Source organism: Pyxicephalus adspersus, chromosome 2 (assembly GCF_032062135.1).
Source record: "Pyxicephalus adspersus chromosome 2, UCB_Pads_2.0, whole genome shotgun sequence".
NCBI lineage: Eukaryota > Metazoa > Chordata > Amphibia > Anura > Pyxicephalidae > Pyxicephalus > Pyxicephalus adspersus.
Window position 1 is genome coordinate 131,475,246 of NC_092859.1, and position 13,099 is coordinate 131,488,344.

Consider the following 13,099-nt stretch of genomic DNA (forward strand, 5'->3'; position numbering starts at 1 on the left):
TCCAGCAACATACATCTGTATTTTGCTTCTTTTTTTTCCTTTAGCTGTCTGATTATTAGTAATCTTTTGTTTGAGTCAATTGGAACAGTTACTTTATGCCTATAGGGCTAGTCTAATTGTACAATAATCTACCCAGTCTAACAGGTTATACTTCACTGACAAATATTGTTCCTGCAGGGAAGATTCACCCTCTCTGTTTGTCCTATAGACAGACCATGAACACAGACAGAAGGTAAGGGAAATCCAAAATATTGGCCCTGATATATTAAAGCTCTCCAAGACTGGAGAGAGGATACACTTTAATCGATAAAGCTGGGTGATCCAGTGAACCTGGAATAGATCTTGTCTAGGACTAAAAACATTTGCTAACAAATAGCAAATAACATTTATGAAATCCATTCCAGGTTTGCTGGATCACCCACCTTTACTGATGAAAGTGTATCCTCTCCAGCCTTAGAAAACTTTAATAAATCAGGCCCATTATGTCACAAAAAAGGTAGCGAGGTTTTTTTTTTTAGCGAGGTTCTATTCCATCTTTACCACTGTGCTGGTAAAGACTGAAGGGGAAACCTGCAGCCTCCTGGGATACTGGTGTCACATGGGCTGCTCCTTCTGCGAACGCTGGAGATGGGGCATGTGTGATCAGGGGCTTTCCAATATACTGAAAAAAAAAAAAAGTGCTCAATTTTACCTATGCACTGCAAGATCAGCACTTTTTTAATACATTCTTTGGAAGACATGTTACCCGGTCATACGCCTGCACAGTGCAAGTCCGGGTGATGTGAAGAACAACCCGTCCAGAGCTGGAAAGACTTGGTAAACCGAGACAGAGCCTCACCTGAAGGTAAATTACAATTTATTTGTGAAAATATCTAACTATATCAATGAACTGTCAGCTACGTCACAGTATATTTACTATGGGGGTGTTCAGACACCTGATAAGACTTTTAATGTCTCTTTTATGTACATGAAATACAATTTAAGGATGATGATTTCCAAATTTGAACCTGAGCCAGCTCAAAACACTGGCACCAAAAACAGGCAGATCATCTTGTGTTTATTGCAGAAAAACAGCTTTAAGGATAGAAGAATTGATTGGAATATAAAGGTAATCCCCGGGTTCAGGATGCCTCCTAGATACCAACAGGAATTCCCTGCTCGTTTGTGTGCAGGGCGGTGGTTTGGCGGTTTTCATGACTTGCAGAAGAAATCCTTTGCTAAACACAGCTGAGTTTGTGCGTGATCTTAGGGGGGGTGAGCTTTTTCTACAAATTCTTGTAACTCCAATGACCAAGACAAACTCTGCAGTTGTTTCCTTTTGCATATCAATGCACAGGTTGCTTTAGAAGGTAATGAATGGACAAAGGCATGAGAAAACTAGGGCCCAATACAGTTGTTTCTCAGCCAGTGCCACCCCGAGCAGGGTCAGGAGAAGGACCCAGCGGGGGGGGGGGGGTTCGGGGGTTTGGCGCACCGGCCAGAGCTGCGGAACACGTCCCCCTTTGGTATCCTGGCTTGTGGAGGTGGGCAGGCTGTGTCCCTGCCCATAACCCATCCACTCTCCTATCGAAGGCTAAGACCTGCACTATCATGATGTCACACGTTCAATGGTGTTGTGATGGCATAACCATCTCTCCCATCAAATACAATACAAATACAAATTCAACTTAAGAACAATTCTACAGTCCCTATCTCAATGTAACCCGGGGACTACCTGTATTACAGGTTTCTGGGTACTTATTGTTGTACAAAACTTCTTTATCCTACTGATTATTATTATTATTAAACAGGATTTAACGCCTTTATATTACGCAGCGCTGTACATTACCAATCTAATAAACAATGATAGCATATTAAAAAGTCAATCCCAAGCAGTTGCATTAAAATTTAGCTAAACATGACAAAAAAAGACTTTTGGATGTTTTCACAAATCTGGAATTTTTTGGGAAATCCCAATCACTTTAATAGCAAATAATTAAATAGATGAACATAAACCCACAAACCACCAAACATTTATATCAACAACATGGTAGTAGTTTACCTTTTTATTATATTGCTATTTTTAAATGATGTTTGCAATAACCTGAAACCTTTTTTTCTTTTTAATATATATAGGAGCCTGAAAACTGGCATCAACAACCCAATTTCTATCACATTTTCACCTCACCTTAGTAAATTCCCCAGCGTCCTCTTGGTTCCCTCAGGAATAGTGAAAACAATGACACAACTTTCACCTATAGAGCGCCAGAACAAGTTTGTGTTACCATAGTTACCCTGGGCAACACTCAGCGCGGCAGCGGTGTAACACCTAAATCTGTCCCCCATGTAAAGTCAACGCTAAAGGTTCCTATGACTCGGGACAAGACAGCCCGCAACTGCACAACCAAGATCCCAGTATACAGAAAGCAGCGTCCCTGCCAGCTACAACCCTAGAGCTAGGCTGAACCCTTCCTGTCAGACACGCAGCAATAAATAATATGTTTTAACACAACACCTCAGGACAAATACATTGCATGGTATATAAAAAGTCGCCATGAAGCTCCCCATCTATTATACACAGGAAAATAAGTCACTGAGGTACCGCTGGTGAAATATTCCATGACAGGGAAGCCTATATAGGAGTCCAGGCCCCGCCCCTCCGGTCACGTCCTGTTCGGTGCAAAGCTGCACACTGCACTTCCTGTGTACGGGGCTCTGTATGACAGGCTGAGGGATCCCGGGCATTGCTGCTGTTGGAATGGTGAGAGTGTTGTCAGTGCACACAGCTTGTGGAAGAACCATTGGTGTGGCAGCTTTTTTTTTGTTAATAAGGAATTCAGATAACAAGAAATCCTAACCAACAAAAGGAAAGTTAATTAGAAGTAAAGCTGCTTTCATAGTTACAATACAAACCTTGCAGCTTCAGTACATCAGATGTAATGCAGAAATAGATTAAAGAGGACCTGTTTTGTTTAAAGAACAGCTATACCCACAAACTAAAAAAGATAAAACCAGCAAGGTAATTAATTGCAACAAGAACAGGTGAGGTCCCTCCTGCAGTAAAATAAATCTGATCGCAATTTTTTCTCTGAACTCCCCAATCCATGACGCCTTCATGCATTGCATTCAGTTCCTGGATACCAGGCACATTCTGGCATTGTACGATAATTGTGGACAGAGAAATGATGTTTACATCGCCTGTCCCTTCTGCAATAATAATCCTGCCTGCTCATTGTAGTTCTGCTTTAACTACATGTGTTGCAGCACATGGCACCGCCATCTTTTTTTTCTCTTCCTGCAAATGATCCGTGCCCATCTTGATTGGCCGTGGCAGGATGGTGTAACTCCCACGCAGGTGTACAGTACTTCATCTGTCCTAGCATACGTAAGGGAGGCTGTGGTTTCCTGGCAACCATGCGCATGATGCGCATGCGCAGCTCAGCTTTGATGACGGAAACCCAAAGCAATCAGGCAGGTAAAACAGATTATTGCCATCGCCTGTTCCTTTCTGCAATAACGACCTACCTAATCATGCAAACTTAAAGTGAAACTAAACTGAAAACAAAAAAATTACACTTACCTTTAGATCCTGAAGATCTCTCGATGGCGGTGGTCCTTCTCGTCATTGGGTCCTGCGTCGTCTTGGAATTCCTCTTTGTCCTCCGGACCCTGCCATCTTCCATCTTCTTCTTGACAGTTTACCCAATCTTGCACTGCGCAGGTACGAGATCAGGTGATGTAGCCTGCTATAAAGGGGGAAGAAAAAGAGAGTCGATCTCACTGCTTTTGCGTGAGATTGGCCCCTTTTTCCCTTAATAGAAAAAATGTCCCTTCTGTGCATGTCCAAGACTAGGGCATGCGCAGGAGCACCCAGAGCCTCCCAGGATGCGTGACATAGGTATTCTGGGAGGCTCTGTGCTCCCATTCAGTCTTGATTGCCATGGTGATCAAGACTGAAAGGGGAGGTGCTGCACCCTTTTTTAAGTTTCAATAGGTAGAAAGAACAAAGGCTCTAGGGATATAGGTGGAAAGGTATATTTATGGGTATGTACTCCCTTAAATGGGATATTTGCCGCCCTCTAAAATACAATATTTATATAGAAAAACAATCGACAGGCAGGGTTTTTTGGCAAAAATTATCTTATATTTTACATATTCATAAGATAATATATGTCAAACAATATTTGCTTGCATATACAGTGTTATTTTAGTCTGTTATTACAGCCTCATTCCTTGAGGTCCAGTACCTGTATACTAGACACAGATTTGGGATAGCTCATCTATGCGGTTCTGAAAAGTAATAATCTCATTGTTTTTTAATAAACAAGGGATTTTTACTCTTGAAAACAGTACAGGTACTGGACCTAAGGGAATGAGGCTGTACTGAAATACCACTGTATATGCAAGCAAATACAAAGGCCTACAAAGGGTGAAATGCGTCATGTAACAAGGCTGCGTGCAAACACTCACACTTTTTCGTGTTCCTTGCACATATGGTTTGCTTAACCTTATATGTCATTATCAGAAAGGACAAAACCAAGTAGGTGATCTGTGTCTAGTATACAGGAACTGAACCTCAAGGAATGAGGCGGTAATAAAATAACACTGTATATGCATGCAAATATTGTAGAAAAAACATGTTAACAACAAACATTGAATACATAGCCATGGAATACAGAACATAAGCAAATCAGGAGTGCACCCTTTTAAAATAAAAATAAATATTTAAGATTTTTCCTTTACATGTAAGGGTTGTCTACCCCTTTATGTAAAGTGAAAATGTTGAGTTTAGGTCCGCTTAACAGCAGAACTAAAGTGAAAAAAAAATGACGCCTTTACTTCTGCAGATACCTTGGTCTCTGGAGCTGCCTTCCATACAGTCCCACATCCTCTTGTTTTTTTGCTTCACCCTGGCGTGGAGGAAGCACCAAGCGCTGAAGGTTTCTTCCTTCTTCTTGTGTCTTCTGCCTTCGTCACCAGATCTCGCATTGTGCAGGTGCGGGATTGGGTGACGTATGCCACTGTATTTGCACAGTTATCTCCTGTTCTTGGTTCAATACCTGTATTTTGCTCTCATTCTTCTGTAATGTTGTTTGTAGCAGCCTCTTTGTGTCAGTCTTTAAAGAAAATGTTTTGCTGTCAAGTTATTTATTTTAATTGTGTATTTAATCTTTTTTCATGTTGTAGACTAAATGTTTTATATGAACAATGTCATCTGATAAACAAATGAAAACTATTTGTGGTGCTTCAGAAAATGACCTTTTAGAAAATCTACAAGTTTCCTCTCAAGAAGCGCTTGAAGTAGCCCAAAAGAAAGGAAGATCAAAATGTCCAAAGTGTAACGGCTCCCGGATGTTTTATTGTTATACTTGCTATGTACCAGTAGAAAGTGTACCTACAAGTGAAATTCCATCTGTAAAGGTAGGTCGTCTCCTTTGCGTTGTTTCCAGCCCTTTGTAGTGATGTGAATAAGAGTAGCTTTACACATTAAGCCAGCAAGTGCCATTTGTTATTTAATCATCATTTAGTGAGAATTGGGCACCATATTACTTTAGAGAACCTACAAAGTGCATTTGAAGACTTCTATATGACAGTTTAATCAATTATAAAGTCCAATAACTATGAGATGCACAAGCTTCATAAACAGAAAACTTCCTTTACCTTCTTTAGCCCAACACCTCCTTCATTTTGTCTCACATGCTACTCTTCTCAGGCAATGCAGCTCAACGGTGGCAGTGGGGCTTATCTAGAAAATAGTTGGCAAGACTGAGTGTGATAAGATGCTGAATGACAAGCTACTGACTGAATCAACAGTGACACTGCTTATGCATTCTGCTACATATATTCATTGTGGTGTAGGGCAAGCAGGTACAACCTACAAAAGGGTGGCATCTCGCTCTGAGTCTAGTAGCAGTGCAGCATTGTTGCCACACCATTGCAGAAATCTGCAAAAGGTGGACTTTACTGGCAGAATCAACAGATAATTGTGGGACTTTGGAGGGGGAGTAGGAAAAAACTTTAGGAGCATATTTGCTTAAGTCAGAACTTTCACAGAAAATAAAATATATATATTATTTGCCTTCACCAGAGAAAAGCTCCCGGTCTATCCACAAACTGAGCCCAGCAAGTCCTACGCTGTCTCAACTTCCCTCTTCTTTCCAGGGCTCGCCATTCCATCCAGCACAGCCATCCTCTTTCTTCTAGGTTCTCCCTGATGTCTCTCAATCTCACAGGTGGGGGATCAAATAAAAAAAAATGACAATCTCAGTGCGCATTCCTGAGATCAAGCAGTTTTTTTTACATTAGAGGAAAGTCCCTGGCCTGTAGAAGAAGCAGCATTTTCCTTCAAGAGGAAGTAAACTCAAAACTTTAAAAAAAAAAAAAAAAGTACACTTACCTTCAATCCCTCAGGGCAGTCCAATTCCTCTGGGGGGGTCCTGCATCAGGTCCCGCGTCGTCCCAGCATCCATCATCTTCTCTTCTTCTTCCTGTTCTTCTTCCTACGTCACCCATAGGCGCAAGAACGGGTGATGTAGGATGAAAAAATAATTGCCGAAGAATAATTAAGCATGCGCCGAAGAAGCGCCCAAGAGCCTCCCGGGATGCCTGACGTAGGTATCCCGGGAGGATTTGCACTCCCATTCATTCTCGATCGCCTAGGCACTGAAGAAAAAAAAACAAACAACACAATTTTTACCCTGTCTACCTTTTACATAAAAGGGTTGTCTACCCTTTTTTGTAAAGTGAAAATTCTGAGTTTAGGTACGCTTTCAGTCTTTGCCACTGCAATAAAGAAAAAAGAATTCAAATCCAAAAAAAGGGCCAACCATCCTTTTATAGAATGTTTCATATGTGGTGATATGTCCTGCAGCACTTAAGATGGACCTTTGTTTATCCAATAGGAGGCCATAATTCTACTTTAATTTATGCATTTTGTCTTCCTGACTGGTTTTGCATATAATGCTATCAATACATGCTACAGTTTTACCATGGCCATGCTGCTGCTTTATTATTTTGGTTTTGCACAGTGGTGTTAAGAAGAGAAAACAAGGTTCCCCACTGCACCTTGCATTTTTTGAATGTAAAAGTCAAGCACAGTGTGACGTAAATAATTGTATCTGCTCTCCTTTAAAAGAGTTCCTTATTTACAGAACATTAAAGCTAGGCTTCCGACATCCTCCATCACAGTTATTGCTGCACAAGGGTCGCACCAAATACTGAGATCACAATTTGCTTACTTTAACCAAACACCTATATGTTATTGGATCATAAACACTTGACCAAATAATTATTTATTTATTTTTCTTTGCTAGGTTTCCTTCATCTACATTTACAACTTAATAGAAAATCAGATGATATTTTAGGTCATAGTCATTAAAATGATGGAAAATTTTAAAGGAGTTACAAACTTTTAAGTACATAGATTGTAAAGTCTCGCTGTCTGTAAACAGGACAGGGCAGTTAGCACTTTATACGGCAATGTAGATTGTATTTGAGCATATGTAATATGCAATTTGAAAAATGCAATAAGTTGGTTGTGATTTTTTGTTGTTTACTTTCAGCTTCCTGTAAAAATTGACATTATTAAACACCCAAATGAAACAGATGGAAAGAGCACAGCTGTTCATGCAAAACTATTAGCATATGAAGATGTTACTATATACACGTACCCTTGTATTCCAGATTATGACGATCAGAAGCATGAAGTAAGTTTTTTGTACATTTCAATTTATCAATATTATCAGTTTTTAAATTGGGAATTACTTGTCCATATTAGTGAAGTCAGCCAGAAGATTAAACATAGTTAAGCAGGAGATGGCAAATTATATCTGTTTTTTATGACATGGGTGCAAAGGGAAAACTAAATACATGCAGTGAGTATGCCTTTCTATATTTCAGGGACTGATTTGGACCATGTGGACCCAAAAAACAACACGGGACAAAACAGGGAATCTCCCAGGGGCATCTTCCAGGTCCATGTCTTTCAATGGCAGTAATTGATTCCTACCAGGGAATGTCAGATTCCCTGTTTTATAAATAGAGCCCCATGTGTTTTTGCACATTTGGATCGGGAGTTCAACAATGACAGCTCACATTACCTCATGTTAGGGGTTTCCCTAAAAAGTATCTATAAATTGTACATTTCACTTTAATGTATTTATATATCTGGTTTTATAGTTCTCACATTCCATGACTTCTCTGTGTTAATTGTTATATGGAGCTTACAGACATTCATGTGTTTAGTTGGGCAGATAGCTAACTTCACACATCACAAGCATATATGTAATACTTAAAACATTTTCAATTGCAAAATCTGCATAGGAAAGACACTTTACATCAAAACTTACCTTGGCAACTGAATTTTGCACCTTGTTTTATACAGATGAGTGAGAAATGGAAAATGTACTATGAGATTGTTAGTTTTTTATGCAGAATGACTTTGCAGGTCAGTGAATAAAAGGAAACAAACAAGGTTAGGTTTGACTCCTAGCCTAAAACTTTGCAATGTTGTACTGTTTGGTCAATACTTTGGCAACGGTCATACCAATATTAGCATACCATTCTACTTTCTGAAATGAGGATGATGGCCGCTTTTTGGCACCAAGTATGCAGGCAAAGGACACACCTCAGTGTCTTATTCATGATACTAAATACGGTATAAATCATTAGCGAAACACTCCTGTTATTTATTAGAAATCCTTATTTTTTGTAATGGCTTTTTAAAGTATTAAAGACAACCCTTCTATGTAAGGTAAAAATGTTGTTGTTTTTTTTTGTTCAAATGCAACACCCTTTATTTTAAAATATAAATAGGGTGCAGCACCACCCCTTAAACAAGACTTAACGGGAGTGCTAAGCTTCCCGGGATACCTATGTCACGCATCCCGGAAGTCTCTGGCTGCCACTACGTCACCTTATCCCGCACCTGCGCAGTGCGAGATTGGGTGATGAAGAAAGAAGACCAAGGAAAAAGATGGAAGCGCAGAGCGAAGATTTCGCCTGGTGCTTCCTGTGCGCTGAGACAAAGAGGTATTCCAGGACGACGTGGGACCGGATCGTGTAAAGGACTAGCGTCATTGAGGGACCTGCAAGATTAAAGGTGTCATTTTTTTTGTTTTTAGTTTAGTTCTGCTTTAACTTTATTATTGGTCTAAGTTGGTCCTGGTTACTAAGGACATGGCTGTGTTTTTGTCAGGCATGCATGTAACAGAAAATGGGCTGAAAAGAATTGAGCAGTTTTTACTGGCACAACAGTTCACATTCATATAATATACTTTTGGCCATGATTTATGTTTTAAAATATTTTGGTATGTTTCCTAAAGGTTGTATCAACTACTATAACTAATTATTTATTATTGTCCAGGTTATAATGGTGTTTCCAAGTCCAAATTCTGTCTCCCTTCAAGAAAGCCTGGTATTTCTGACTGGGCAAAGTAGTTGCAAAGAAGACTATGAACCATCTCCTAAACAGTCAAAGCTAGAAAACGAAACTAATGGCAGTGATAACAAAGATGCAGGGCCTGAAAGAAAACATATCAATTGTTTGAAGAAAGTTGTATTCATTGACAGTACATGGAATCAGACTAACAAAATCATAGCAGATGAACGACTGCAAGGTAAAAAAAAAAAAAAATGTATTTTTGAAATACAATATGCAGTATGCAGTGTGTGTTATATATATTTATATATATATATATATATATATATATATATATATATATATATATATATATATATATATATATATATATATATACTAGTTTGGCTGTTCCCAAAGAACAAGCATTTAGCAGGGAGTGGTTCTGACCTGCTTATTGATGCCTCCATTCAGAACCCATGGTTGGTCATGGCTGAGACACTGCATGTAGCTCCTCAATTATGGGCACAGTTACTGGTCAAGGACTACACTGTAATCTTACTTCCCATCTGTACTAGCTTTTATTGCTTGCTCGGAATATGGTAATACTTTACTGTGCATGTTCCGGGCACAGGTTCACATTAGACAATGACACCCTGGAATCTGGTGGATCATTCTGCAATGAAAAATGCATGTTAAGGAATACCATACAAGCCTGTGGACTTCTGGGGTGATATCTAATATTTTACTTAATTTGTAATTTTGCTTAGAATTGTGCCTTAGGATGAAATGGCATATTGATTACACACCCCTTCTTGCATAGAACTGATCTATAATGAACACCTTTATACACCTTTTCAGGTAATGCTGGACTTTTTAGGGCACTGGCTGCAAAACCACGGCAGACCTGATATTGGTAGGTTGTACATGTGTTCTATACAACTACAGCTTCTTTTTAGCGGTTTGAGTCCAAAGAAAGCTTGTGCGTGTCCTTAGTTTAGACTGCAGATTTCAAAACAAAAAAAAAAAAATAAACCGATAGAATTCGTGGAACTGTTTCTTGATTTCTCAAAAAGAGGCAAATGCCATATACTTGGTGGGTGTAATTTGACAAAAGCAGGAAGGACAGCTATGGTTTAGGAATAAAGAATTTCCAAAAGCATGCGTTTATTTTTCTAGTATGCAGTTATGCTGCTTTATTTGCCATAAATTATATGAATATGTTTAACATATTGTGATGAGATTGGGGGCGATGGATACATCTGTACTTGAAATATACAAATAACAAAAATGAAATCATCAAAAGGAGTGCCGAAATAAAATATTCATCACAGGGAACAGTGATTTATTTTCACATCCTGTCTGACATATGTAAAAACAAGGAATAAGTATAACATCTGTTATTTACTATTTTTAACCAGATGTTTTTAATTTTTTCACATTCTATGACAATGCATTACACAGCAAAAATGTTTTGTTCATGTCATAACTATTCAAAGCATTACTTGGTAGTCCACTGATTGGATTAGGGCTAAATTCTTTTACATATAAATGCAGCCTATTCAAGCAAAATAGATAGTTAAGGCCATTTGTTTAGCTTTTATGACCGTCTGTCACTTGACCTTTGCTGAAAGTACTAGCAGAAAGAGTTGGAACATTTTATAACTCTTTTTTTCCCCTCAAGCTTTTTTTGTTTTTATCCAGGAATTTAAATTTAAATCAGTTTGTGAGGTTTCTGTTAACCTGGTGTTCCAGAAATATCCAGACTGAAGACTTTGATTTTGCAGGCCAACACTTCCCATCAGAACCACAGTCTGTGCACGTCTGTAATATTTCAGCTGATGGTACATTGAAAACCAATTTATTACATTTACTGAAGGATTTTGTAATTTTAAAGGTTAGGGGCTGTAAGTATCATTAATAATCTATAAAAATCTATATTTTAAAGGGTAAATAACTTACAAGTTTGGAACTTAACGTTTGATTCTAAAAGCAATTCATATATGTGAGTTTGAAAAAAACTAATTTGTTTTCATATTAGACTAGCAGACTTCAGTAACTTTGCAGAACAGGGACTCGTTGTTCTTTCTTTGAGCTGACTGACAAACTTGCAGTGATTTGAGGAAACATTGAATAAACATAAGACAGTTACAGTGCAAATATACAGTTACAGTAGAAGTTACAGTTTTATTTTCTTCTAATTAACCAGGACTGGTGACTGTTGAATTGACAGAAAGAAAGACTTGCTTTTGGCGACATCAGAAAGGAACACCGGACACTTACCTCTCAACAATAGAAGCCATTTATTACTTTATGATTGATTATCACAATCAGATTTTAGAAAAGGACTACCATGGTGAATATGACAATCTTCTTTTCTTCTATTCCTTTATGTACAAACTGATCAAAAATGCCAAGCACGCTGCTGGAAAGTTATAATATCATTTGTGGGGGACTAATTAGATGCTTTTACTTAAACTGAAGTTACGTTAAGTGACCAAAACTTTGGTTTGGCAGAATTGCATGCATTTGTTGCTGCCAGTGCCAACCCAGTCCAGGAAGAATATAAAAAATTCCAATGGAAAGAAAGATTACCAAAACAATTCCTGGGATTTTTTTATCAACAATAAAATTATACTTCTCATTCTTAAGCTGATTACTGTGTTTTGTGCTTATATAGTTTAACCAAATTGTTTGGTGAATACCAACTGGGAACATTATGTTGGCAGTTTGTTTTATGCTGTTATTTGCTCTTTAAAGGTAGTACTTTTGATATAGTTCATATTTGCATACAAAAATGTCAGTATTGTCCCAAAATGTCATTAACATCTACTATATAAAACAAAAAGGAAAACAAAAGAAGGGGGTTGCAAATCAGTTTAGTCGGTTTCTTGAAGTGTTACAAAAAGTGGCTTGAGCCAAGGTACTATAAAACCATCGCAACTCAAGACGAATTGGAAACAGTTCAAGAAATGGGGATAAAAATCAAAATTGGATCTTGCCCATCATTGATTTAAGTCTAAATTTCCATATACTTATATGGGTAAGTAAAGACAATCTTTCCTGCTCTTTGAAAAAGCCAAGGATACAATTAAACCATATACTAAAAAAACATCCTGCTTGTGCATCAAAGTTATTGGGTCATTAGGTGTTCAGCTTCTCAAGATACATGGGGTCAGATCGTCTAATAACTCAATCATTATAGGTGTAGTTCCAGCTATACTCATGATTTCACATCTTTCTGCCATGAGGCATACATGTATCCATTGTAAGTGGGAAGAAGCAATTCCCAGTGACTAAATAACACCAGAATGCATCCACTGAGACATAAATACCTGTTATATTAGTGATATTCATAATGACTTGGTTCCAAAAAGCTTGTATAGAACATCAATACCACAGAGAGTGGGACAATGGGGACTTCTGAAGCCCGCATTTCAGAAGGGAGAGCCCACTTACTGGTTCACCAGAACTTTTATGGATATTTATAAAGCCACAGCATGCTCTAGCAAATTGAATTTCTCTTTATTGTTCCTTTATTTTCATTACCTTTTATACTAGATTGTATATTTGGTTTTTGCAGTTTAAGGAAAGTAATCAGAATATTCGTAGTTAGCTGCAGTCTTGGCTGAAGACAAATGTGGCACCAAAAGTTAATTCCTTGTAAATTAATGTAAAAGCAAGATTCCCTTTTGTTACCTGCTGTGTAAAACAGTAGTTCCGGTTGGAAATTATATACAAAAAGCTACATTTTGGACAGGG

At 38.3% G+C, this 13,099-nt stretch overlaps 1 protein-coding gene across 3 annotated transcripts; it reads left to right on the forward strand.

Annotated features, from left to right (window-relative positions):
• The first annotated feature begins 2,622 nt into the window (after positions 1-2,622).
• Positions 2,623-11,988, forward strand: DTWD1 (DTW domain containing 1). Of its 3 annotated transcripts, XM_072402414.1 has the most exons (6): positions 2,663-2,740; positions 3,566-3,700; positions 5,167-5,400; positions 7,542-7,685; positions 9,344-9,596; positions 11,547-11,988. In XM_072402414.1, exons 3-6 carry the CDS (start codon positions 5,188-5,190, stop codon positions 11,774-11,776), a joined length of 840 nt encoding a protein of 279 aa, XP_072258515.1. In that variant the 5' UTR covers positions 2,663-2,740; positions 3,566-3,700; positions 5,167-5,187; the 3' UTR covers positions 11,777-11,988. The 3 variants fall into 3 exon arrangements, with proteins under 3 accessions (XP_072258516.1, XP_072258515.1, XP_072258517.1); XM_072402415.1 differs by lacking the exon at positions 3,566-3,700 and having other exon boundaries at positions 2,623-2,740; XM_072402416.1 differs by lacking the exons at positions 2,663-2,740; positions 3,566-3,700 and adding an exon at positions 2,813-3,021.
• Positions 11,989-13,099: the final 1,111 nt, after the last annotated feature.